This window comes from Furipterus horrens, unplaced genomic scaffold, assembly GCF_987537825.1.
Source record: "Furipterus horrens unplaced genomic scaffold, mFurHor1.1.pri manual_scaffold_1, whole genome shotgun sequence".
NCBI lineage: Eukaryota > Metazoa > Chordata > Mammalia > Chiroptera > Furipteridae > Furipterus > Furipterus horrens.
The window spans coordinates 217,584,377-217,607,924 of record NW_028327171.1 but is presented as its reverse complement, the minus strand read 5'-3'; the positions used below and the strand labels follow the sequence as shown (position 1 = coordinate 217,607,924).

Sequence of the window (23,548 nt, the reverse complement as noted above, 5' to 3'; positions counted from 1 at the left end):
GATAGTGTTCCGGCTCACAGCTTAAAGGCATGGTGGAAAATTGTCTCCGCCCAGCGCCTGCCCCAGGGCAGGGTCAGTATCCTAGGGTCGTGGCCTCTTCGCCCCTTGGACCCCTGTCAAGCTCCAGCAGCAGGGGACGCGCCGTGAGCTCTGTCCCAAGGTAGGAGACACTGCCTGGGCCCCCGGCTGCTCACCGCAGGGTCGTGGAGGTTTGCTCGGCGGGACCGCGTTCCTCCTCATTGTGGGGAGTGAGGCAAGGCACGTGGGGTGGGTCTCACTGGGGCCAGGATGGGACTTTACTTGAGGTGACACAGGTGTGGGGACATTGCAGCGGTGTAGACTGGGAGAACTGCGGGCCAGGTGCAGCCAGCAGGACGAATCTTTGTTTGGGGGGGTCTGCACTGTGCCTCTCGGGCTGACTGCGCCCAGACCCCTGGAGAGCGCCAGGCCTCCCGGTGCCGACGCGCTGTGGCCTCCTGGGCACAGCCTGAGTCAGGGGTGTCAGGCCTATGGGGATAGTACCCTGTCATTGGCACGTGAGCACGCTGCTGCAGTTAGCAGATGGGACAGACGTGGGCAAGGTGGAGCAGTGCAGTGACATCTTCCTGGGCTTGTGGACCTGATGTGGAAGGAGACTGCTTTCAGGGACAGGATTTGAGAGAGCAAGAGGAGGTGATATTTGGAAGGAGAGTCACTAACAGGCAAGACTGTCCTCGGCCCCGCTGCAGTGTGGCCCAGGCTGGCCTGGGAGGGGATGCTTTGCCAGGCCGGTGGCCATGTCACAGCCCCGCAGGATGTGAGGAGGGGGTGTCTGCCTGGGAGAGGCTGACTCATCGTCACCCAGCTCTCAGCGAGGCCTCCCGTCACTGTCCTGCAGTCGCGTTTCGTGGTACAGTCCCCTTGGGCGCCGGGAACGCTTGCCCTGGGCTTGTTCCCAGGACCAGGTGTTTTAGCATGGCTTTGCTTTATGGAGGTGTAGTCGACGGTGACATTGCACACACCCACAGTGCACGGGGCTGTGACGTATGTCCTTGCCCTGCGAAGTGACACAGGCCCCCACTGGGCGGAGTCCCAGTGCCAGCACCGTGTCTGTCACTGTGGTCACCCTGCTGTGTGTCAGAGGCCAGTGCGTATCCAGCTCCCAGCTGACCATCCCCCCCCCCCCGCCCCCCCCCCCCCCCCCCCCCCGGTGGCCCGAGCCAGCCCTGCCTGCTGCTGCCATTTGACCCTGACTCAGGTGTGGTCCCTCGGGCCTTGTTCACGGACACCGAGTGGGACTAACAAGTGTCAGGGTTCAAGGCTAGTGGATGATGGCAGCAGGAGGGCAGCCCCGCTTGGGTCCTGGGCCCTGGGCCCTGGTCTGTGGCCCTTCATGGCCAGTCGCCTCCTCCCAGGCCACTGTGTGCAGTGGTGGGAGGTGGCAGGGCCTGGGCGTGTCCAGCGGAAGGCCACATCTCTGACAGCCATGCTCTCGCGCTTTAGAGCCAGGGTGGTCCACAGAGCACCTCTCTCGCCTCTCGTGGGGCAGCGACAGCCCAGAGCGCTGCCTCGGGGGCTGCGGGGCCGTGACTGCACATTACCTTCCTGGGGGCAGGCGGACGCGGGGCCATTGTCCCGAATCTACCGACCCTGATGCAGGGTCACTGTGACGCACGCTGCGGCTGCGTGAGAGCGACACCGTGGGAGACAGCCGTGGGCCAGGGGTGGCCCAGCAGCTGGGCTGGTGACCGTGGTGCAGTGACAGACATCTGCAGTTGCGTGGGGGTGATGGCCAGGCACATGCCCCTGTTCTCTGACGGACGGCCTGGGCTGGTCTGAGGTGGAGCCTGGTGGGCCATGGCGGGGGGGTCTTGCAGCCCTAGGCGACCCCCTGCCCATGCAGTCATCCACACGAGGCTGGTCCTCACTTGGGCTGTTGGGGACCTTGTGTTTGAAACCAGTGACGTGTTTGGAGTGGCGTGACGGGGAGGGACCGCTCGGTGTGTCTGCGGCGCGCTGTGCGGCAGATGGCTGCCCGTGGCGTGTGCCTCGCTGCGTGCTGGCAGGACTCTGCTCGGGGTGCGGCCTTGGTGTGGGCAGGCCTCACGTCCCGTCCCCTGGGCCGTGGTGAGCGGGTCTGCCCTGGGCTCCTGTGCAGGGACACTTGCTGTATTGGCAATGAGTACAGACCTTTGAAACATTTCACTTCTTTAAAACTAAAGCCCTTCCATAGTGATAGAGGTCGTAGGCTTTTTCGTGAGAAACAATTATCTTGTGGGACAGAAGAGGGAGTAACAGGAAGAGAGGCAGCGCTTCCCGTTTACACCACCTCTGGGACGTCGCAGCCACCCCTGCGCTTCGTCAGCGGTGATTTCACACGTCTCGTAGCCCCTGGAAAACTCCTCTGTACACGCGTGGGCACATGGGCGTGAGGGAAGCACACGGCATCATGGTGCTGTCCCAGGAATGGGATCGGACGCATGGCCACAGCTGGATTTAGAGGCCGTGACTCCGTGCGGTTGGGAGAAGGAGGAGGGGATGTCTGGCCTCTGCTTGTGGCCACAACCTGTCACTCAGCCCGTGGAGCGTCCTGACACCGAGCTGGTGTCTGTTCTCATGGGGCCAGCGGTGGCAGCGGCGGAGGCTCCACGGGGCCGGGGAAGCGGCCTGCACTTGGCATGTGGTGGTCGCAGTTGGAGGTTACGAGGCTGCCCGCTGTCACGGGCCCGGGGTGTCCTGTGTGGGCGCTGATCTGCATCCCGGCTCCCTCGGGGGTTGCGGCCGCCTCTGCCTAGGACACCCCTGGCCTTTGGCTGCGTTATGTGGCCTTGTGGCTGTTTGATGTTAAATGATCCAGAATTTTACACTTAAAAGTCAAATCTCCAGGTCCCTGCTGCCAGAATCTTTTAAATTATTTTATTTAGCAGCTAAAGGAAACAAGTATTGTTTTTTCTGGACACTTCATGCTTTTGGACCCTTAATCTAAAGTGTTTATTTTATCAAGAAGTTTAAACATGTTCAAACCACAGTGTGGCTGGTTATCAGTGAGTCGCCGTGTGGGAGTGGGTGCTGTGTGGCTGCCGGCAGTTGTTCCCGCGTGTGCTCGATGGCCTGGCACTGCGGCGGCCGGCCCTGGGCCCCTCTGTGCCCCGGCGTCTGGCCCGGCCCCCCGAGGGGCTGGCGGGGGGCTGCTGAGAGGCACGGGGCCGCCCCGGCACCCCTCGGACGGAGTGAGGGGCTTCCCGTTGGAACGCGCCAGAGTGCAGCTGCAGGACTCCCAAGTGCAGAGCTGTCAGGGAGCTGAGACAGAAATCGGCCCCGACAGATTATGGGGGAAGAAACCGTAAGGCCTCTGCGTGTGACCGTCTGTCACAAAGGGACGCTCTGACAGAACATAATTGCTAGACCTTACAGTGCAGGCGTCATGACGGATGTTTACTGAGCAAAGCAGGGCTTATTTAAAGAGGCCGCCGTACAAACCGGACTCAGAAAAGTGAGAGTCAAGCGTTGGTTTTTTGATTAACGTTTGAATTAACTTAAATTAGTTAAACCCAACTTAAATTAACTACGTAACGGGAGAACCCTTAAATTAAAAGTCATCTCATGTGTCTATGTTCCTGTCTGGTGACCTGACTCCGGGCCTGTGCACGCCCCTGTCCCCCTCAGTGTGAACGAGCCTGTGCTGTTTGCGTGCGGTTTAGCTGTCCCAGGCGATGGTGATTTGCCAGCTGTCCCCTGTGTACGTGCTGGTTATGAGGACACAGGAGTATGGACTGTGAAATACCCACTGCCCGGCGTAAGGAAGATGCAGTGGGGATGGATCATCCAAGCAGGTGTCAGTTTTGGGTCTTTCTTTGATGCAAGAGGGTCTTTGAGGTGGTGATTTATTATCTTTCTGTCCCCGCCCCCCCCCAGCCAGAAGTCCAGAAGTGTTCAGTGGGTAACTTTCCACCAGGTAAACCACCTTGCTGATCCTCACTTCTTGCTCTTGGATCAGGAAACAGACGTTACCGGCCCCCTTGTTCCTGCTGCCGCCACGGTGACCTGACTTCTGACAGCACAGATCTGTCTCACCTGGGTCAGGTCCCATCGCACGGGGTCGTGCAGCGTGTGCTTTGTGTGTCCGTCTGCCCGAGCCCGGCGTCACGCTGGTGTGGCTCACCTGCGCTGCTGCTGTCGGTGTGGCTTGTACTTGGTGCGGGTAGTGTCCTGTGACAGGCTGTGCACGAGGTGGGTCATCCGTTCTGCTACTGATGGTCATTCGGGCCCTTTCCCGTTTCTGGCCGCTGCCGCCGCCGCTGCTGGGCTGTGCTCGTAGGTGACCTGGGGGAGCACATGCGTTTCTGTAGGGCATGCACCCTGAGCGGCCTTGCTGGGGCACAGGTGTGTGAGGCTCGCATCAGGGCTGTCACCGAGTGGGTCCCCCCATGGGGCCGCTCACACTCACGGCAGAGTGAGTCCCAGCTGCGCATCCTCGCCAACACTTGGTAAGTTCGGTTACCGTTTCCCTGGGAGCACGGAAGCTGGGCGCCTCTTCACGGGGTGATTGCCCATTTGGAAACCTCCTTTGTAAAAAAGTACCTGCTCGTGCCTTTTGCCAATCTTTTATTTGGGTTGTCTGCTTTTTTAAATGTAGTGATTGTGAGACCTACAGATTTGGGATCCTGGTCCTCTGTAGTATGTATTTCGGGCAGATTGACTTCTCCCTGGGTTGCCTTTTCGCTCTCCCACTGGCTATTTGATAAACCACAGTTCTGGGTTTGATGCAGAACAGTGTATCGTTTTTCCCCACTTTATGGTCAGTGCCTCAAGAAAAGACTTAGAAATCTATGGCAGAGTCTCTATCTACCTGCAGATCTTTTTCCTTGCTGTCCTCCAGGCTCGACTTGGCTGTCTTACCTTGAACCTGCGTGATCCGCCTCACTCGCTCCCCTGGCGGTGGTCACGGTTCGTGTGTTCCCATGAGGGCCGCGCCCCGCACCTGGCCTGCTTCCTATGCACCCGGCGTGTAGCCTCTGCTTTAACCATGTTACTGGGTTTGCGTTGGTCTCACTCTGGAATATTCTGCTTCTTGTTTTGTTTATCTAGCCCTATTATCGGCAGCCGTCCGTCTCGAGAGACGATGGTGTAGCTTCTTAAGAGTCTATCTGCACCGCCGAGAATGGCTGTGCAGTCCGACTCGGGAGTGACACGGTATCTGTCTCCTCCCGTGTTGAATCGACATCTTGCGATGACGCTGGAGTGTCCTCTCCAGTGAAGCTGAAGCTACAGAGCCTGGGCAGGGTGATATGGAGGGTCTGCTGTTGCCCATGCAACAGACCCCCCCTCTCTTCGCAGCTGAAGGGTCCAAGGGAAAGACGGAGTCAATACAGCTTGGCTTCAGGTGCGCCGCAGGAGTTGCCGGTGTTGACTACAACGTCAAACCGCCTTAGGGACTCCGGCTCCGGATTTTCTGTCGGGGTTTACTCCCTTAGCCTTTCCCCTGAAGAGGTATGCCGCAAGGCAGCAGAGTTTTTTTGGAATCAGAGTTTTCCTTCTCTGATGTGCCCTGACTGGAAGATCGAACCAGCGACACTTAGCTCGCAGGCCGACGCTCAATCCACTGAGCCAAACCAGCCAGGACCTCTAGCCCTATACCAGTGTCTTAATTACATAGATGTATAATAAATCTTGAGTTTAATAGTGTAAGTCCTCCAGGTCTCTTTTCCTCAAGGTTGCTATTCCGGGTCCTTTGTGTGCCATGTAAAATTTAAAACTAATTCGTCAGTTTTTAAAGAAATTCTGGTGGGATTTGATTGAGATTGCATTGGCTACCAATTAATTTGGAGAACATTGATATCTTAATCATATTGGATCTGCAGTCTGAGCACATGGTATATTCCTTCTTTTATTTAAATCTTTCATTTCATTTACAACATTTCATGATTTGGCCCCGGACGTTTGCTGATTTACTGATATTGGCTGCTATCGTAAATGGTATCTTTTATTTTCTGTTTGTTGCTGGTATGTACAAATACAATAGATTTTTGTATATTGATCTTGTACCTAGTGATTTGTTAAGCTCGCTTAGGAATTTGCTAGTTGTTGGTAGATCGTTTTGAGTTTTCTGTGTACATGGTGCGTTGTCTGGATAAAACAGCATGTTCTTTTTCAATCCGTGTGCTTTTCATTTCTTTTTCTTGTCTTGTTGCTTCAGCTAGCATCTCCAGCAGGCTGTTGACTGCAAGTGGTGAGAAGGGACATCCTGGCCTTTACCGCTTCAGGGGAGGCTCCCCGTTGCCTTCTGCTGAGGATTTGCGTGCTCTCTCCTGCATTGGGGTGCCATAGGCTGTGGCCACACTACCAGCTGGCTGTTCGCCCACCAGCCTGGCAGGCGGAGGCCGTGGCAGGCAGGTGCACGGACTGGAGCCCTGGTCACCCTTTACACACGTGACGGGACGTGGAAGCTGACGGCCGGTGGGCAAACATGTCCTCCTTGCTGCCTGCCAACTCTTTGTGGTTGCTTAATAAGATTCTAAAAAGCATATTCTCTTAAGGATTTATAATTATAAAACTTTTACTCTTTGGAAGGTTTATGGTTTATTCCATGAAATTAGGTCAACTAAAATTTCCAAAGGCAGCTGCCGGGTGGAAGAACTATAGGTAATCCTAGACTCAGACCGCTGGTGGAGGAAATATTCCCCCACACGGAAGCTGTAGTGACGCATTTGGTTTCATTGATTCTGCATGGAACAGAAATAAAAATAAAGACAGCGGCGTCTTTGTATAAACACACGCGTGGTGTCAGAGGCTGCCTGGTTAGCGCAGGGACCGTGCCCTTGTCAGGAGCCTGGAAATCAGAATTACAGATTCTCCTCTACCGCCCCCCCTCCCAGATGTGGGCTTTAAATTCACGTCATGGCACAAATCCAGAAAGGGCGTCGTCATAAAAGCAGCTGTGTTTCAGTCACGTGTCCAACATCCCTCTAACACTCCTCAGAAGTGTTTACGTCGGTCAGAGGTGTGCAGATGTAAATTTCACGCGCTCTCCGTGAGCAGGTTCTGGGACCTTGAGCTCCTGTGGTTTTCTGAGCCCCGGTGCCCTGTGCTGCTGTGTCCTTAGAAAAGTAGTAACCGGTTGTTCATCAGGTGTCCTGAGACGGTCACGTCCAGACAGAAGGAACCGTATCCCACTTGCTTTTATTTAAGTGTTGAATTTCTAGTGTGTGTTATGCTGAGAATATAGCACAGGGCTGTTCAGAGGCCCCCCGCCCGCCGGGGCGCCGACAGGAACGGGACAGAGAAGGAGCAGGGTCGGACCAGCGGGCTGAGCGGGAAAGACGCTGCTCTCCGCGCGGGTCTGTGGCGCTGCCGTCTTTGTCAGGAGCGTCAGTTTCCAGCTGCGAGACGGTGTGTTCTGAGGCTCCTCCTTTTCCCATCATTTTCACTAAAATACGCAAACTCCGTCCTTAGCCAGGTGTTTATAACCTGTCGCTCTGCCCATGGCCCTGCCTCCTCTGAGGCAGTGGCTTCCGGAGGCCGCATGCTTTGGCTTTCTGGAATCTTCTGCGTTAGATGTGGTTCTCAGAGGGAGTGAGTCCAAGGAAGTCCGTGCGTGGGCCCTTTAAGAGGAACTGCTTGGGACTGCACCTTCTGTCGTCCCCGGCCTCAGTCCCTGCTGGTTCCGCAGCCAGAAGCTGTGGGGGCTTCCCTTCCTGGCACTGGAGCCCTGGGCGGGGCAGGGGGTGGTGTGCGGCTGGGACTCCGCGCTCCCACGACAGCCCTCCCGACTTTATGCTCTGCAAGTGGGTGAGGGCCGGCCCGTTCCGCGTCTGCGCCCCGCCGTCCCTGTGTGGTCTGCCCTCCAGTCGCCCAGCTGTCGGGGTGCCACCCGGCGGGCGCCCTTATACCCCGTGTCCCGGGGCGGCGGTGCGGCGGCGGTGCCAGGAGGCCGGCCGCGTCCATCTGTGCGGCGCCCTGCCCGGGTGACGGTGGGGTCCTCGCGCGCCCTCCCTGTGGCCCGCTGCGGCAGGCGCTGCTGTCGCGCAGTTTGCATTTGGCCTCAGCCCCCTTTGGTGTGGTTTCTGAGGTGCACACAGGACCCCTTTTCAAAAGGTCATCCCATTGAGCGCATCCTTGTCAGGCGCCTGCGGTGTGGGGGGGACTGTGAGTCACGCCACAGGGACCTGGCAGGGCCGGCAGGTGCCGCTGTCCCCGGGTAGCAGGGGCTCCCAGTGACAGATGGAGCAGCAGGTGATCCCCTCGGCCCGTGATCCAGTGTCGGGCTGTGAGGGGAAGGGGGTCGAGGTGAGCGTGCCGGGAGGAGGTGGGCTGCTGGCTGGGAGCTCAGGAAACGCCTCTCGGGGAGGCAGGTTTGGGAAATGGGGGGTTAGCCCACCAGGTGAGGGCCAGGGCTCCAGGGAGGGAAGGGCACGGACGTTCACGGCTTCTTTGTGGGGGCACGTCTTTGTGTGGAATGGGGTGTCCCAGCTGCCTTTGCCCCTGGGCCTTTGTCCCTGTGAGTCTCGCTGAAAACACTGCCGGGTGCCCGATTTTCGGAGCCCCGTCCTTTCCAGGAGGCGGAGGCTGGCCCGCGGTCCTGCGGCCGGCTGTGCGCATGAGCCCGGTGGAGGCGGCCGCCCCCCACCGTCCGGAACCCTCTCCCAGGCTGGGCGCCAGGGCCTTGGGGAACTTGGGGCCGAGCGCCAGAGGCAGTCGCTGATCCGAGGAGCCAGCGCATAGGGCTGAGCCCATGGAACCCTGTGGCGGGGAGCCGGCAGCTGGGGAGCCACCCTTGCAGCCCTACTGAGCGTGTCCCCAGCTCCGACCTTAGGGCCGGGGTCACCGGGTCCCTTGCGGCTCTCTGTGGCATTTGTCTGCCTCCTGGTCAGCACTTCAGCTCTCCTCGGGGGAGTGACCCCTATGCTGCTGGAGTCACTGTGGTCCCCCTGCTGGTCAGGTGTCCTGCCCTGGCCAAGGCGGGGACACCCCACGGCTGAGCACATGCGGCTGCGGGGAATGCGGGTCTTGGGCATGGTCCCTGCAGGGCCGCTCCAGGTCCCCAGTCTCTTCTGGGAGGTTCCTTCCTTTGCCTAGGTGGGGTCTGTGGCTTGTAACCACGGACACCTGGCAGCTACATCTCTGTTCTGACAGGCCTGCAGCTGGAACCTCGTCCCCACCTCCTTGGCTTCACACACTGGGCTCTACTTACTTGCTTCCAGTAACCAGGGTTCCCAGGCTGGGCACTGAGGTTCTGTCTGTCAGATTCGGGAACTGGTTCTTCAGCCTCCTAGTCCACAGCCACCGTCTTCCAGATTCTCCCGTCTCCGCTTCCGCAGGTGCCTGTTCCCACCGCCTTCCCCTCGGGGCCGTGGGCCCTGGCACAACCTGGGTCCGAGACAGCCTTCATCGGAGGCGGCCGGGGTGACCATCTCTGGGCTGGCCGGGGCTGCCCGCAGAGCCCTGAGGGTGGGTATGGGCTGAGTGGGGGTGGGTGTTGTCCTCCAGGGCCCGAGGCGGCTCTGGGGAGGGCCCCACCTGGGGAGGGGGGCCATGGCTTCTTGGTTGGGACTGTTTCTCCTTGGCTCCAGCCCCGGAGCCCACCCCCGACTGTCCTGCTCTGACACCGTCAGGGGCTTCTGTTCCCCACAGTTGGAGGCACGATACGGTGACGAGCCCTGGTGTTTATAGCAGAACTGGCCTCTGAATAAATCATAGCCAGGATTGTATTTCAGACTAGTTTCGTGATGCACTTAAAAGTAGGGAAGAGCTCATATGGTAATAGGGTTGCACAGATGCACCCCCGATTTTCACAGTTGTGCTCTGAAGTTCAGGGCACGCCCATGTACGTAAACGGGCACAGGTGAAGCAGGAGTGGCGCGGGATGCGGGTCCATGCTGACGCTGGTGCTAGGAGCTCAGCGCGCTGTTCTGCGTGCTTTGTGTATGTTTGGAACGTCCACGATACAAAACTTCCTTTTTTTAAAGCAAGAGAGAGTTGCATTACAACTCTAAAATCTTACATTTAAATTGCAAATATCAGCACGAACACATTTTTTTTCCACTTGAAATTTGTGTTTCTTACTCTTCACATACCCAAAAATACACAAACAGTTAAAACCAGCCAGGATACGGGGGCACCCAGAGTAGATACAAACGCTTACTTACACATGACTCAAGTCCTCCCCCGGCGCGTCGCCCACCGCGCTGCAGGGGGTGGCGGGGAGAACTGAGCTGGCAACCGGTGTCTAGACCGCATCCCGCGCCCTGGAGCTTCATGGGAGAAGGCGTCTCTTGTGTGCGTGGGTCGGCAGTTCTGTACTGGAATTGAGCAAATAAGTAAATATATTGGAGATAATAAAAACCAAGGTGGCTCACGGGTGGAGGAGCAAGTCGAACATCAGGAAAGGGGGTCGAGATGTGGGGTCGGAATCGGAGGGATCCGTGTGAAGGGCCCGTGACAGTGACAGTGACCCCAGTAGTGAAGGGCTCTAGACCTTGGTGTCTAAACACAGTTCTCCAAAGGAAGGAACCAGGCTCCTTGGAGAAGTGGCTGATTCCAGGGCTGCGACAGGGACATCTTGTAAAGAATGTTTTAAAAACATTCTTTATGTTTTAAAAAGAACTAGATGGGGGAGGGGCTTGTCCAGAGCACATGGGAGCGGACCTGAAGGAGCTCCCGTGGCCAACAAAATAAATGATGCTGGTGTGGGATTATAGCACACGGAACAACATATGTGTCCCTGAGCCTGTGCCGACAGGAGCACGTGATTGATGACCCAGAGCGGCGGCGGAGCAGCGGTGCAGTTCCGGAACGTCCGCTGACAGGACGGAGCAGCGCGAGCACGCAGAGTGGCGCTGGCCTGTCTGTCCCTGAGTGAGCTCTGTCAGTGGGGGTTTACGGCATTTGCCGATTTCATCTAAGTTATCAAAGTTACTGGCATAAAGTTGTTTCTAATACTCCTTTCTTGTCCATTGGATATCCATCTGGTCAACATTAATCTCTCTTGTTCCTGATGTCAACCTGTTTTCTTTCTCCGTTTCTTCGGATCAGTTTAGCTAGAGGTTTATCAATTTTTATTGTCTCAAGGGATTGGCTGTTAGTTACATTGATTTTTTTTCCCCTCTTTTCTACTTCATTGATGTCTGCTCTTTGTTACTGTCTCTTTTTTGCTTACTTTGGATTTAGTTTATTCTCTTTTTAGTTTTTTTTTTTAAGTATTTTATTTATTTATTTTTAGAGAGAGGGGAAAGGAGGGAGGAAGAGGGAGAGAAACATTACTCTGTTGCCTCTCACACTCCCCCACCTGGGGACCTGGCCCACAGCCCAGGCCTGTGCCCTGACCGGGAATCAAACCGGCGCCATTCTGGTTCTCAGGCCCGCGCTCAGTCCACCAAGCCACACCAGCCGGGGCTTTTTGTAGTTTCATAAGGTGACACCTGAAGACGTTGGCTGAGACCTTTTCCAACATAGGCTTCCAGTTGCCCTGAATTTCCCTCTAAGCACTACACACACTGTAACGTGTTGTGTTTTCATTTTTATTCAGCTCATCATTTCAAATACTCTCTGATATATGTGTTAATGTCTCCTTTGCCCCAGGATGTATATTAGTTTACAGGTACTTGGAGTTCTCCGGATATCTTTCTGTGCTTGATTTCTAGCTAATTTCAGTTCAGTCAGAGAACATACTTGTATGGCTTGAGGTGAGTCCTTTAAAGTGTGTTGAGACGTCTCTCCTGGTAAATGCTCTCTGCACGTTTAACAGGAACGTGGAGAATGTGTGTGTGCCCTGTTGTTCACAGAGGATCCTGCACACGTCTTTGGTGTTGCCGCCTCTTCTGTTTGTGCTGATGTTGTCTCCTTGTTCTGACAGTCACTAAGAGCAGGGTGTCACTGCAGGTCTGTGCTTCCTCCTTACAGCTCTGTTACGTGTTTCTACCTGGAGGAAGCTCTGTGCTCTGGTGCTTGAATGTGGATTATTGTGCCCTCTTGGTGACCCGCCGCTGTGCCGGGGCTGCTTCTCCCTGGCCATGGCCTCTCTTCATGTGACCGTTACAGCTTTCTTTTCATGAGCATTTGCACGACATGCCTTTTCCATCTTTTACTTTGAATCTATTTGTATTTTTACGCTTAAAGTAGGTTCCTTGTAGGCAGCATTGTAACTGGATGTATAAGCTGGGGGAAGAGTTATTTCGCAATACCAAGTGTGTGACCGCCACTCTGACTCTGTGGCGTCCCGCCCCGCGTCACTCCTCTCTGGGCTCTGGAGAAGTGGGGTCTGGCTTTTCCCCGTCTCACTGCAGATGTGGGTGGGCCACGCGATACGGTGATTGACAGAGTTGGGTTCAAAGCTACCCCCTTTCTGTTTTCTGTTCTTTGTTTTTGTTTTTTCTGTTTCCTGCCTTTGTTTGGATTGTTTTTATGGTTGTAGTTTTCATTGACATGCTAACGAGAACTTCTGTGGCTGCTTTAGGGGTTGTAGCGGACAGTCGGCTGTAGGGGCGTTACTCTGCGCTCCGTGTCCAGTGTGGGGCACAGGCCGGTGTGTTCCTAGTGTCCCTAGCCGGGGTTATTTTGGGTGTGTTTTCTTAGTACATAGGGTGGAAATGTCGCAACACATTGCCATTTTTGCTTTAGACGTACTCTCCGAGAGAACGCCGACACAGGAGAAGGCTTGTACGTCTCCCTCACGGGGCCCCATTTCCGAGGCCCTTCACGCCTCCGTGCGGAGCCGCCTGCCAGCGGGGGGACCTTCCTTCTGCCTGGAGCACCGACTGCGGATCTGCTGGTGATGAGCATTTTCAGTCTTTGCGTATCTGAAAATGCCTCTATTCCTGCTTCACCATGTGCCTGAAAGCTCACGCGAGCCAGCCGCCAGAGCAGAGCCCGGGGAAGGTGCTCGCCAGTGTCTCAGTGGCCATGCGGAGTAGGCGCTCGTGCGCACGGCCTTGGGGCGAAACCCAGCCTGGGTGGGAGCTGTTCTTGCTTGCGGCCTCAGAAGGGTGTCCCGGGGGTGGGAAGGGGAACTATTCTGGAACGCAGAAGACGAACTTACCTCTGAAAATGGGTTACCGCCAAAATCAGAAAACAAATGTCAAGAGTCTGGCTCGGAGAAGACGTGACCCCACAGACGGGCAGAAGGTCCTGGAGAGCGACTCTGCGGGGAGGACCAGAGGACGCACGAGCCGTAGAGGAGGTGGCCAGAAACAAGCTGTTCCGCGGAAGCCTGTGGCAGAAGCCGGAAGGAGTGTGTCACCATGGGAAGCGGCGGCGATGTGGAGGGCGCGCCCGAGAAGCTGCCTGGGCACAAGAGCGACCGGCAGGCGCGCTGTGGTGACGGAGCGAGCCGCTGGATGCGCGGGGGCCCCTGAGGACGCCAGAGTCCATTCACAAAGTCATCGTCGGCACAGCACTGAAGGGCATTTCCGGAGCAGAAAGGCCTCTGTGCGCCGAGAGGCTGTGTTGGGAACCAAGTCAATGAAAGGAGGCTCCTACCGGACACGTTCTGAAAATATTTTTGAAGTTTGAGATTAAAAATATTCCAGCCAGATCCAGACAGAATAAAGTAACAGTAGCAGCAGGGTCATCAGCCGCCAGAGACTCCCTGGGAAGGAGACACCATCCAGCGGATGGGCGAGTTCTGCGGTGCGAGGGGGGAGCAGGGTCTACAGACTGCGGGTGAAGTGTCTGTGACCTAAGACTCTTAGACCAGCTGAGGTGTGACTTGTGTGAAGGGCCATCTGAGACTTTAAGGGCTTTGCAAACCATGCCATCTGTTGGGGAGGCTTTTAGGTTTGGTTTGGTTTTTCAGTAAGATGTCTCTTAGTAGCCTTTAGCTGTCTTTAACTTCATTTGAAACAATTTTGTTAGATTGCATTGTGACAGCTGTCATATCAGCATGCATTAAAAAAATCAAAACTGGTGAATTTTTGCGTAGCCTTTTTAATATTGAAGATGAGAAAATGCACATTTTCAGTGCATTATGCTTTATTCAAGAAAAGTAAAAACGCAACTGAAACCCAAAAAAAGGTCTGTGCCGTGTGTGGGGAAGGTGCTGGGACTGATCAAACATGCCAGAAGTGGTTTGCGAAGTGTTGTGCAGATTTCCTGCTGGACGTTGATGGCAGTCAAATCGAGGCACTGAGAATGATCAGCGTTCCACCACCCGTGAGGTAGCTGGCGTACTCAAAATATCCAAATCAATAAGGTTACTGGTGAAAACGAGAAAGATGTCTTTTATTTTATGGAAAAACTAAATGGACTTCAAGGAAAGGGTGTTCCTTCTGACCAACAGAAGAATGAAAACTCTGAACCTGAGGAAACTGTGTCATTGTGTTTCATAGGGAAATAGCTATAGGACCTGAATTGCAGAGACTAACACGGGGTCACAGGGAATGTAAACATGAAAGCCCCCTGAACAGCCAGCCGCGGGCAGTGACCCCTCCCAGGGGGTGCTGGCCAGGGTTCTTTGATTATGAGGAATTGGGAAGAACTATCCTGGAGTGACCTAATCAAGAGCAGGAATTTGTCACACTGGCAAGGGGAGAGATGACAGAGAGGCCTCAGGAGGGCCTTAAGCCAGGGTCAGAGGAGAATTTTCATGATTACCATATTTTCAGTGTATTTTTATATTCCGATTATAAAAGTAACACACGCTCATCACAAAGTCTGAAAAAACCCTCCTGCCACTGTGTGGAGCAGAAGCTTGGTGGTGGGAGTTCCGGGACGCACGTCTGAGCTCTCTGTACAGTGGCTGATATGTGGACGAGTCTGGTCTTGCGGAGAGGATCTGAGGAGCTGCCCTGTCCTGGGCCACCTGCCTACAGTGGGGGAGGGGTGGCTTCTTCACAAAGCCTTCCAAGCCCTGTTGCCAGGGGGTTAAGGACCCTGGAATACTGGCTGTCCCGTCAGCATTGAGTGGGAGATGCACCTGGGGCTAGCAGTTTGGGCAAAAGGCAGAGAAAAGTGTGTCAGGATGTTACCAAATGCCTGCCTCTCTGGGATGGCCTCACGGGTGACTTTTTAAATACTTCCCTGTGACGAGCGCATGCTACTTCTATAATGAGAAGATGGAAATCAGCTGAGGAGATGGTAATTCTGGAGGGGGGCATGGAGGGCGGCTAAAGTGTGGGCAGCTCAGTGCAGTCTGGGACTCCGGGTAGCGGCCAGGCTGGAGCTAGTGGGTGGTGTGCATGGCCGCGGGCTGGGTGGGCACCTGCACACGGGGAAGTGTGCGTGGCCGCGGGCCAGGGGGAGCTCCCTGTACCGCGCGCTCCATCGGCGGCCCCAAGGCTGAGCAGCCGCTTGCAGGCCACTTTTTGTTGTATTTGCGTGTGTTTACTGACAACGCCGAGCGCTTCCTCTCCGCCGCGCCACCAGGATGGCTCGTTTTATCCGTCGGCGGCGAGGTGCGTGAGTGAGAACCAGAGTGGGGTGCCCTGGCGGCCTCCTGACCCCCTGTCTTCTCTCTCGCCGCGCAGGCCCTGCCCTGAGCTGGTGGACGCCCTGCCTCGCACTGCCCTGCGCGACGTGCTCCTGCCCCGACGCTGCCCGCTGCTGGACTTGGACGTGGATGTGTCTGCAGGCCTCCAGAGCTCTGTGGAGCATTGTTCCCGTGGAAGTTCCAAGCCACTGAGTCGCGGAGAGGAGCAGACGCTGCTAGCGATGAGCTCCCAAAGCCACCCAGGTAAGGGATGGCAGGGCTGTCTGGGCAGAGAGGCCATCACAGACAGCTGCAGCTTGTCGCCGGGCTGTGAACAATGGTCCTGCTGGGCTGTGACAGCACCCAGCGCCCCAGTGCAGCGTGGGCAGTGTGTCCTTTGTCTCAGGACAGGAGCTCCAGGAAATCCCTCGGAGGGCCCAGCCCAGGCTGGTTGACCAGAGCGGCAGACGCCGGTCTCTCGTGCTGGGAGACAAGCGTGGAGTGTTAGGGAGGTGACGCCTAAAGGTCACTCTGTGATTTGGAGCATTGATTTCTTACGCGGTTTCTTTGTTTCGGGGGCACTTGAGGGGGGGGGGGTGGGAGCGGTGCTGGGTGTGGCCCTGGAGCCCCTGCCACTGGAGTGCTCCCGTGGGGCCCTGCGCCCAGTGCGCCACATGATCCAGTCTTCACACGCCCTGGAAACCTCGGGCCTGGATGGGAGACGGACTTGTCAGGGGGTCATGGAGCTGGTAGATGGCTGGGTGGGATTGGGACCCATGCTTGTGTGGCCCTTAGCATCCAAAGTGTGTTGTGGGCACAGGCCTTTTGGACTTCTCTTCCCATGCAGAATCCCAGTGTGGTCACCTGCTGCCCCTTGCAGCTGCCTGGCCTTCACGGGCACTTACGTGGCAGGTCTGTCCTGTATCCACGGGAGGGGCGGCCTGGCTGCCCGGGCAGAGCTGGGCACCCTCAGGCACCTGCAGCTCTGCCAGCGTGGCAGTGGAGCCTGGGTCTCTTCCTTTGGGGTTGCCCAGAACCTTCCCGCACCTTCCTGAGGCCCGACTGGAGTCTCCTGAAGCTCTGGAGGGCAGGGTTCCCGGTTATGTTCAGACAGGAAGGCTTCACTGATGTAAGTTGTTCACGTGTGGATTGACGCCACGTGGAAGACAGAATGGAGCGTCTGGATCGAGGTGTGTCAAGCGGCGATGCGAGGTGCCAGCCCTCCCTCCTGCTGTGGGGGGCGTGCCTGCTCCCCGTGTCTGAGCCTGGGGTCTGCGCGCAGACGGTTTAACGGTGTGCGGTCATCCTGCGGGCAGGCTTCTGTTTGGTTTTTCCCGGGTTAGTGTGTCGTGAAGTGCATCTGACTGGTTTGTGCGTGGCCGCAGCACTGCTGATAGCTGCCTGGAATTGGCACCAGACAGTCGTTCCACCATGGTCTAAACACACGTGTCGGTAAGGGCCAGTCTGCAGTGGGTCAGTTCCGTGGCCAGGACCGCTCGGTCCGTGGGCGTGCTGGGCGTGCACATTTAAAACTTGGGGTTTGCTGGGGTTTGCTCCTCAGCTGCTCAGAAACTGTCAGCTCGCCTCTTGGAGGCCTGAGCCTCTGCCTTCCCAGGCTGTGGGGGCGGCGTGCACGGGGCCTGCGCGCGTGGGCCTCCTGTCTCTGGAGCTCAGCGTCCTTCAGGGTTTACCTGTCCTCCCAGAGCAGCCTCTGGAGCTGCGGCAAGGGACCCTGAGCCGTCCCGGCCCGGCCGCTGGGGGATGGGCTGAGCGGTGGACCGTGTGGGCTGCCGTGTGTCCTGCCCGAGTGACGGGCTGATCTCTAATGAGTGTTCTGTCACTTGGATCCCATCCGATTTATATTGTCTAGGAAATTCCTCCAAGTTCTTGGTCGGTTGATGGTGTTTCCCACTGTCTGGCCTTGCTGTGCATCCTTTTATGTTTTTATTTATATTTAGCAATTTGAGTGGATTCGGGGGAAGAGAAATCATTAATACTCACTCAGTTTGCTGCCTTGAACACTAAGGTTCTAGTTAATGTCTCTTGTTCAACCCAAGGAGGAGCCCTGTCTCTGTCTCCCCCTCCCTGGCCCCTGGCCGGGGTGGGGGCCCCGCCTCTGCCCCGCCCCGCCCCAGAGGCCCTCGCTCATCCCCTGCCCTTACGGTCGCACTGCTGCCGCGAGGGCCCTGATGATGAAATGACCTTTTAGTCGATGAGTCTGACTTTCCCTCCCCTGTTTTCCTTTCACGCTCCCTGGGGGGTGGGGGCAGGGGGCGGAGGCGTGCATGGGGTTTTATGGCCGTTCTTTATGAGCGCGCCAGAGCTGCTGGTGCTCTGACGTAAAACGGCTCACTGCCGGGTTTTATTGCCCTGAATCAGTGTTTGTCCTGGTGTGAGCAGCCTGCGGAAAGGGCCTGGGCTGATGGAGCCTCAAAGAGCTCCCCTTTGACGGGAAGGAGAACAGGGAGAGGTTCTGAAATACTGTGCTTTCTGCCCAGTTCTGTGCTCCAGACCTTGCCCTGCGGGCTGTGCTGCCACAGGTCAGGGTGGGCGCATGGGACACACGCTGCCCAGCGGGGCGTCCCTGCCTCTGCCCCTCCTGTAGTGGACTGCGCCTGGCCTCTGAGCGGCGGGCTTGGGCGATGGGTAACGTGGCTAGCCTACAGGAAAGCGGGACACCGTCAGCGGCCACTTTTCCAACCCTGCCCCCCCGCCCCACCCGCCCCACCGGGCGCCTTCTGGGTACGCTTGGTGCCTGCAGAAACCTTGCCAGCCGCAGGGCCGCTCTGGCAGGTGCGGGGACCTGTGTGGTCAGGCACTCCGACTCTCGGCAGAAACACGGTTGAGCTGTGTGCAAATTCAGGTGTCTCTCCCTGCGTCTCGGAAAGCGGAGTGGACAGTGTTAAAAGCAAAAGCGCTGCCCCGGGGGAAACTTGTATGTGTACCATCAGTGCTTTGGTTTGAGCCATTCTCTGGTTTCTTAACATTCTGTCGAGTCTGAAGTATCCTGTCCACACAAAAGTGGCTGAAAGGCTGTGTCCACAGGAGCTTGGTTGAGTGTCAGAGTGGAATTCCTTCAGACCTCAGTCTGGCTTCCATCCTGGAGGCCTCCCAGGAGGTGGCGGTCCGCCCTCTGCTGGTCTGAGCGGGCCGGCTCCCTCTGTCCTCATGCCCTGTCTTCCTGGGCTTGATCTCCGGTCTGTTTCTTGCAACCAGTTTGGCTGCCAAGGTTGCAATGGCGGAATGTTTTGGGGATACTGCAAAGTTTTAGGGACTTTAAAGAGAAAATGAATTTCGAGGACCAATAACGAACCCAAAGCTGCTGGTGACGGTGGGTTCTGGACCCTGAGGGAGGCCCTCCGCGGCCCACCCCTGAGCAGGGGGCAGTGGGGGCAGGAGCACAGGGCTCACGCCCAGCAGGAGACAGGCAGCTGCGGCCGCTGGAGAAGAGCTTGCAGACCCTCTGTGGAGGCACAGGAGAGTCCCCTGCGTGTGGCGGGGCTGAGCCCTCGGGACACCGGGAGGTAGGCTCCAGGCAGGTGAGGAGGAAGCCTCTCGCCCTGCTTCCTTCCACTGTCCTGCTGGCCTCAGACCTGCCCCTGGCCTTCGGGGCGAGCCCCTCCCGGCCAACACAAGCCCGAGGGCTTGGAGCTCCACTGCCCCTCCCCCGCTCCCTCCAGCGTCATTATCTGGGAGCTTAATCAGTCAAGGTTTGTTCTGCAAATCATGGAGACACAGCGACTTCTTTTTCAACTTACTTCTTTTTTTAATCCTCAAATTGTGTTTTGTCTTTAAAAATCAGGAATACTCAGTCGTTCTGAAGAGCTCAGAAAATTCACTGTCAATGGAGCATTGATGGTTTGTTTTGGCAATTCTCTGAAAATTCTTATACAGTTTGTGGGACATTTGCATGTATGTCCTGTTTTCAAAGCCACCATTGTCGAAATGCAGATTTCTGAGCTCTGCGATGCTGAATGTCGGATGATTAATGGCATTGAGGTTTAAGACTGAGTTCCCGCGCGGGTCTGACATACAAACCCCGCATTAGCGGCCATTGAGTGCAGCTTGGCGCTGGGGCCCCCCGGGTGGGGGGGTCAGTGCAGACAGGTGTGCTGGTGCGCGGCCACCTCCCGGCGCTGGCACCGCGGCTCTGACTGTTCATCGGCGGCAGCGGGAGGCGTTCCCGACGGGCGGCGGTGATGCGTCCGCCTTGGTGCCCTGCGCGCTCCCAGCCGAAGCCCGCTGCGCTTTGGGCCGGGTGAAGTGACCTTGTCCTGAGTGTGCCCACGGTCACTCTACGTGTCTCGCAGGAAGTCCTGTGTAGGCAGCTCCGATGCCGTTTCCCCGTTTCGTACCTAAATAAATCAGCCTTCACTGCTGTCCCTGCTTAGCCAATCAGAGGCCAAGGCGGAACCGGGGTGGGTCCTCTGTCCTGGAGGGTCCCGAGCCCCTCTGCCGGTAGGCACAGGGTACACCGGGCTCTCTGGGGAGCTGATTCGGCTGACAAGGCTAGGCAGAGCCACCAGGGCCCTTGTGGTTTGTGTGTGATGGGGACAGGCGAGGGAATGTGTGAGCTGAGTCTGGAAAGCAGAGCTCGTGTTTCCTGCCTAGGTGTGGGATGGAGGGTGGGGCCCAGCGTCCTGGAGCGGGGAGCCCGGGGGTGGAGGGTGGGCGTTGGAGAGCGGGGCCTGGGACAGGGAGGGCTACTGCCACCCAGGTTGGCGTGGTCCCCTGACCCCGGGGTGTGGAGCAGGGCTTTTGAGCTTCACTCCCTGCTCCCTTCACTGTGCCCTCTGTGGGGACACAGGGGGGTGTCACCTCGGCGTTCACACTGCTCACCATGTGTGTGAGACGGTTACGAACCCGCCCTGACCCTTTGCCCGCCCTCGGGAAGCCGGGGTAGAAAGGGCTCCCTGGGTGCCTGGCACACCAGCGTCTTCAGGAGATTTGGGTTGAAACTTTTCTTTGTGCTTCCACTTAAGTCTTTTGGTTTCATTAGAACATGATAAAAAATGGACACTTCTAGGGAATTCCAATGATAAAGAAAAATCAAAGGAGGCAGATAACTAACCTTGTTAGAAGGGTGTCTGCCTGTGTGTGTAAATGCGCTCGCTTTAGCCACGCCGTCCATCAGGAAGAGACTGGGAGTGCGGCCTTTGGACGGAGCGATAGGTGGTGTGGCGGACACCTTGTCCCGCACTTGCCGCGTGCCTGTCCTCCACTCCCCGTCCCGCCAGCCCACGGGCACAGACCAGCTCACCTCTGCCTCTTGGGCTGAGGCGCGGGCAGGTGGGCGAGCGGGCCGCGCAGGGAACCCCCCGGAAGCCCATCTGTGTGGGGCTCTGGCCTCGGTCAGGGTTGCCGGCCCAGACACACCTGCGTTCTCCTTCCTGCGGGACTCGGGCTCCTGTCACCCCCGGCCCTCATCGCCCCTCCCCTCCTGTCTCCCCGTGGTCTCGCTGCTGTCACTTAATGCCACGTCCTGAGCAGGCACGGAATAGTCGGGGTTGAAGCGCAGCGTTAGAACTTCTGGGATTTCGACATGAAAAACAGCGTTCAACATTACAGCCATTTTCTCGCTTTTACTAATACTGCATGCTTCTGAACAGTTGTATTGAGGCTTACTTCCGTCGTCCGTCGGCAGCCGTCCGTCTCGAGAGACGATGGTGTAGCTTCTTAAGAGTCTTATCTGCACCGCCGAGAATGGCTGTGCAGTCCGACTCGGGAGTGACATGGTATCTGTCTCCTCCCGTGTTGAATCGACATCTTGTGATGACGCTGAAGCTACAGAGCCTGGGCAGGGTGATATGGAGGGTCTGCTGTTGCCCATGCAGCAGACCCCCCCTCTCTTCGCAGCTGAAGGGTCCAAGGGAAAGACGGAGTCGATACAGCTTGGGTTCAGGTGCGCCGCAGGAGTTGCCGGTGTTGACTACAACGTCGAACCGCCTTAGGGACTCCGGCTCCGGATTTTCTGTCGGGGTTTACTCCCTTAGCCTTTCCCCTGAAGAGGTATGCCGCAAGGCAGCGGAGGTTTTTTGGAGTCAGAGTTTTCCTTCTCTGATGTACCCTGACTGGAAGATCGAACCAGCGACACTTAGCTCGCAGGCCGACGCTCAACCCACTGAGCTAAACCAGCCAGGGCTGAGGCTTACTTAAAAGCGATATATATATATGTATTTAAAATAAAATATGCCACTTTTACGTCTCTTTACTTGAAACAGCGCCTGTGAGGGGTTACGTGAAGGTGGCTGCAGCGTCTCGATGGCGCTGACGCAGGGGCCGCGGGCTGGGGCGGCCGGTTCTCCGCACGGAACCGACCACGCTCTCTCCAGGCGCAGCTGAGCCCCCGGGCGCGGCCTTCACTTCCGACGCTGAGGCTTGTGATCGCCCCGCCGGCCTCTTCCCAGCCTTTCGCCGCGGAGCGTTTGTGATCGGTGCAGTTCAATCATCTCTTAAACGTTCAGCTCCTGGGCCGTTTCTTAGAAGGTTGCTTCTTATGAGCCAGGTGTTCACACTCTGAAGCCAAGAGGTGCCTAATGTTTTAAGAGCTGAGGTTCTGTGTTGCTGCATTTGCATTCATAGCTAGTTTATTCCCTTTTAAATGCGTCTGAGTTCTCCCAGGCGTCCCCTGTAGAAAGCGGACCTTTAAGATAAGCGTGCTTCTCATTGACTGGCTGACCCGTGGGACCCGGGCGGGGCCACGGGAGTCACGCAGGGTCCGGGGAGCCTTTCTCAGCCCTTGCTAACCTGCGCCGTGAGCAGCGAGGGTGTGTCTAGGGGCAGGGCCTCAGCGTTGCAGGGTGACCCAGGATTTCTGACGCTCCTTCTTTCCCTGTTCACATTGCTTTTACCCAATGTGGGCGCAGGACGCGGCTCCTGCAGTCCCAGCTCCCCTCTCGCCTGGCACCGTGCGCGCCGGCTTGCCTTGCTTGTGCTGGGAGCAGCACCAGCTGTGCGAGGGGCTGGCGCTTTCCTTCCGGCCATCCTGGCGCCGTCCCTGGCACTGCCGCTTTGTTTCAGCCTCCGGTGAGGCTCGGGGAGAGGGGGGAGGTGGGGTGCATTGTGTCCTTCCTGAGCACCAGTAGGAAGGGGCTTGCAGAGGGTCGGGAGGGCTGGACGCCCAGTCGACTGTCTGCTCTATCACCAGTCTATGACCGGCTCCTTTTGTGACCCTGGTGGCCTCATGTTGTGTAAACATTGTGGGAAGTGGGGGGCTGTGTCTTCTCTTGCAGGTGAGGGGCACAGGGTAGTCTCTGTGGCCAGCTGGGCTGGGGTGTCCTGGATGTGGGGGAGCAGCAGCAACAGACAGGTGACAAGTGACTGCTTGGAGCTGGGAGACCAAGTGCCCTGGACGCTGCAGCGATGGTCCCAGCTCTGAGGCCCTGGAGGTGGCTCCGCCCTGTTCACTGGCGAGCAGATTCCCGCCCCCCACACCCCATCTCCATGCGTCCTTCCATGCTCAGCTGGCCAGCCCTTCCCTCTGTCCAGGGGGTAGCTCATGACCTGGAGGCCCTGGTCTGGACATGGACGTGGCTTTCATGGTTCTTGGCTGGGCTTTCCTTGAGCTCTCCTTGATGCGGGAGATCCAGGCAAGGGTTTGGGGGTGCCCTTATTTTTTTTGACATTATGTGGATCCCGTGAGGAGTGGGTTCACTGGACCAGTTTGCATGGATGTGGCCTCAGCAGCTGCGGTTCCTAAGGAGGTGGAAGCTTTTGTTCAGTGCCTCTCCCCGCAGTTTTGGGGGCTGGCGGCGGGTGTGAGCCGAGGCATGAGCCTGCCCCGGTTGACAGGAATTATTTCCCATGTCAATCCTCCTTATGAGAAGAAAAGAGCCACTTGGGTCTGTCTCGTTGCTTAAATTGCCTGAGAGGACATTGTTTGAGGGTTTCTCAACAGTTTCCCGTTCTGAAATGTTTGGGGTTCACCTGGGTGGGGGGCAGGGCCGGGTGAGCCTCTGGCAGAGGCAGCCCTGTGTCCGTGGCTTCCAGTGTGCACAGGCCCTTGGCTGAAGGAGCGTCAGCGGGGCTGCCTGGCCCAGCCGGGCCGCCTCCTGAGCGGGGCCACGTTGCCTCGCATGGGCCCTGGGCCTTCAGGAGGACACCTGACTTTTGGGTCTTGATTGTGCGCTGTAGCTTGAGAGAAGCTAAGGGGAGGGGGAAGGGCATTAG

General features: G+C 57.1%; 1 protein-coding gene across 1 annotated transcript in view; it reads left to right on the top strand.

The window, feature by feature from the left end:
* The window catches only part of HDAC4 (histone deacetylase 4), a 192,114-nt gene that overhangs the window by 15,918 nt on the left and 152,648 nt on the right, over nt 1–23,548 (top strand). Inside the window, exon 2 of the mRNA XM_090285259.1 lies at nt 15,438–15,643. Within this exon, the coding sequence (XP_090141385.1) occupies nt 15,622–15,643 (22 nt within the window). The 5' untranslated portion in view covers nt 15,438–15,621. The remainder of the gene's footprint in view (nt 1–15,437; nt 15,644–23,548) is intronic.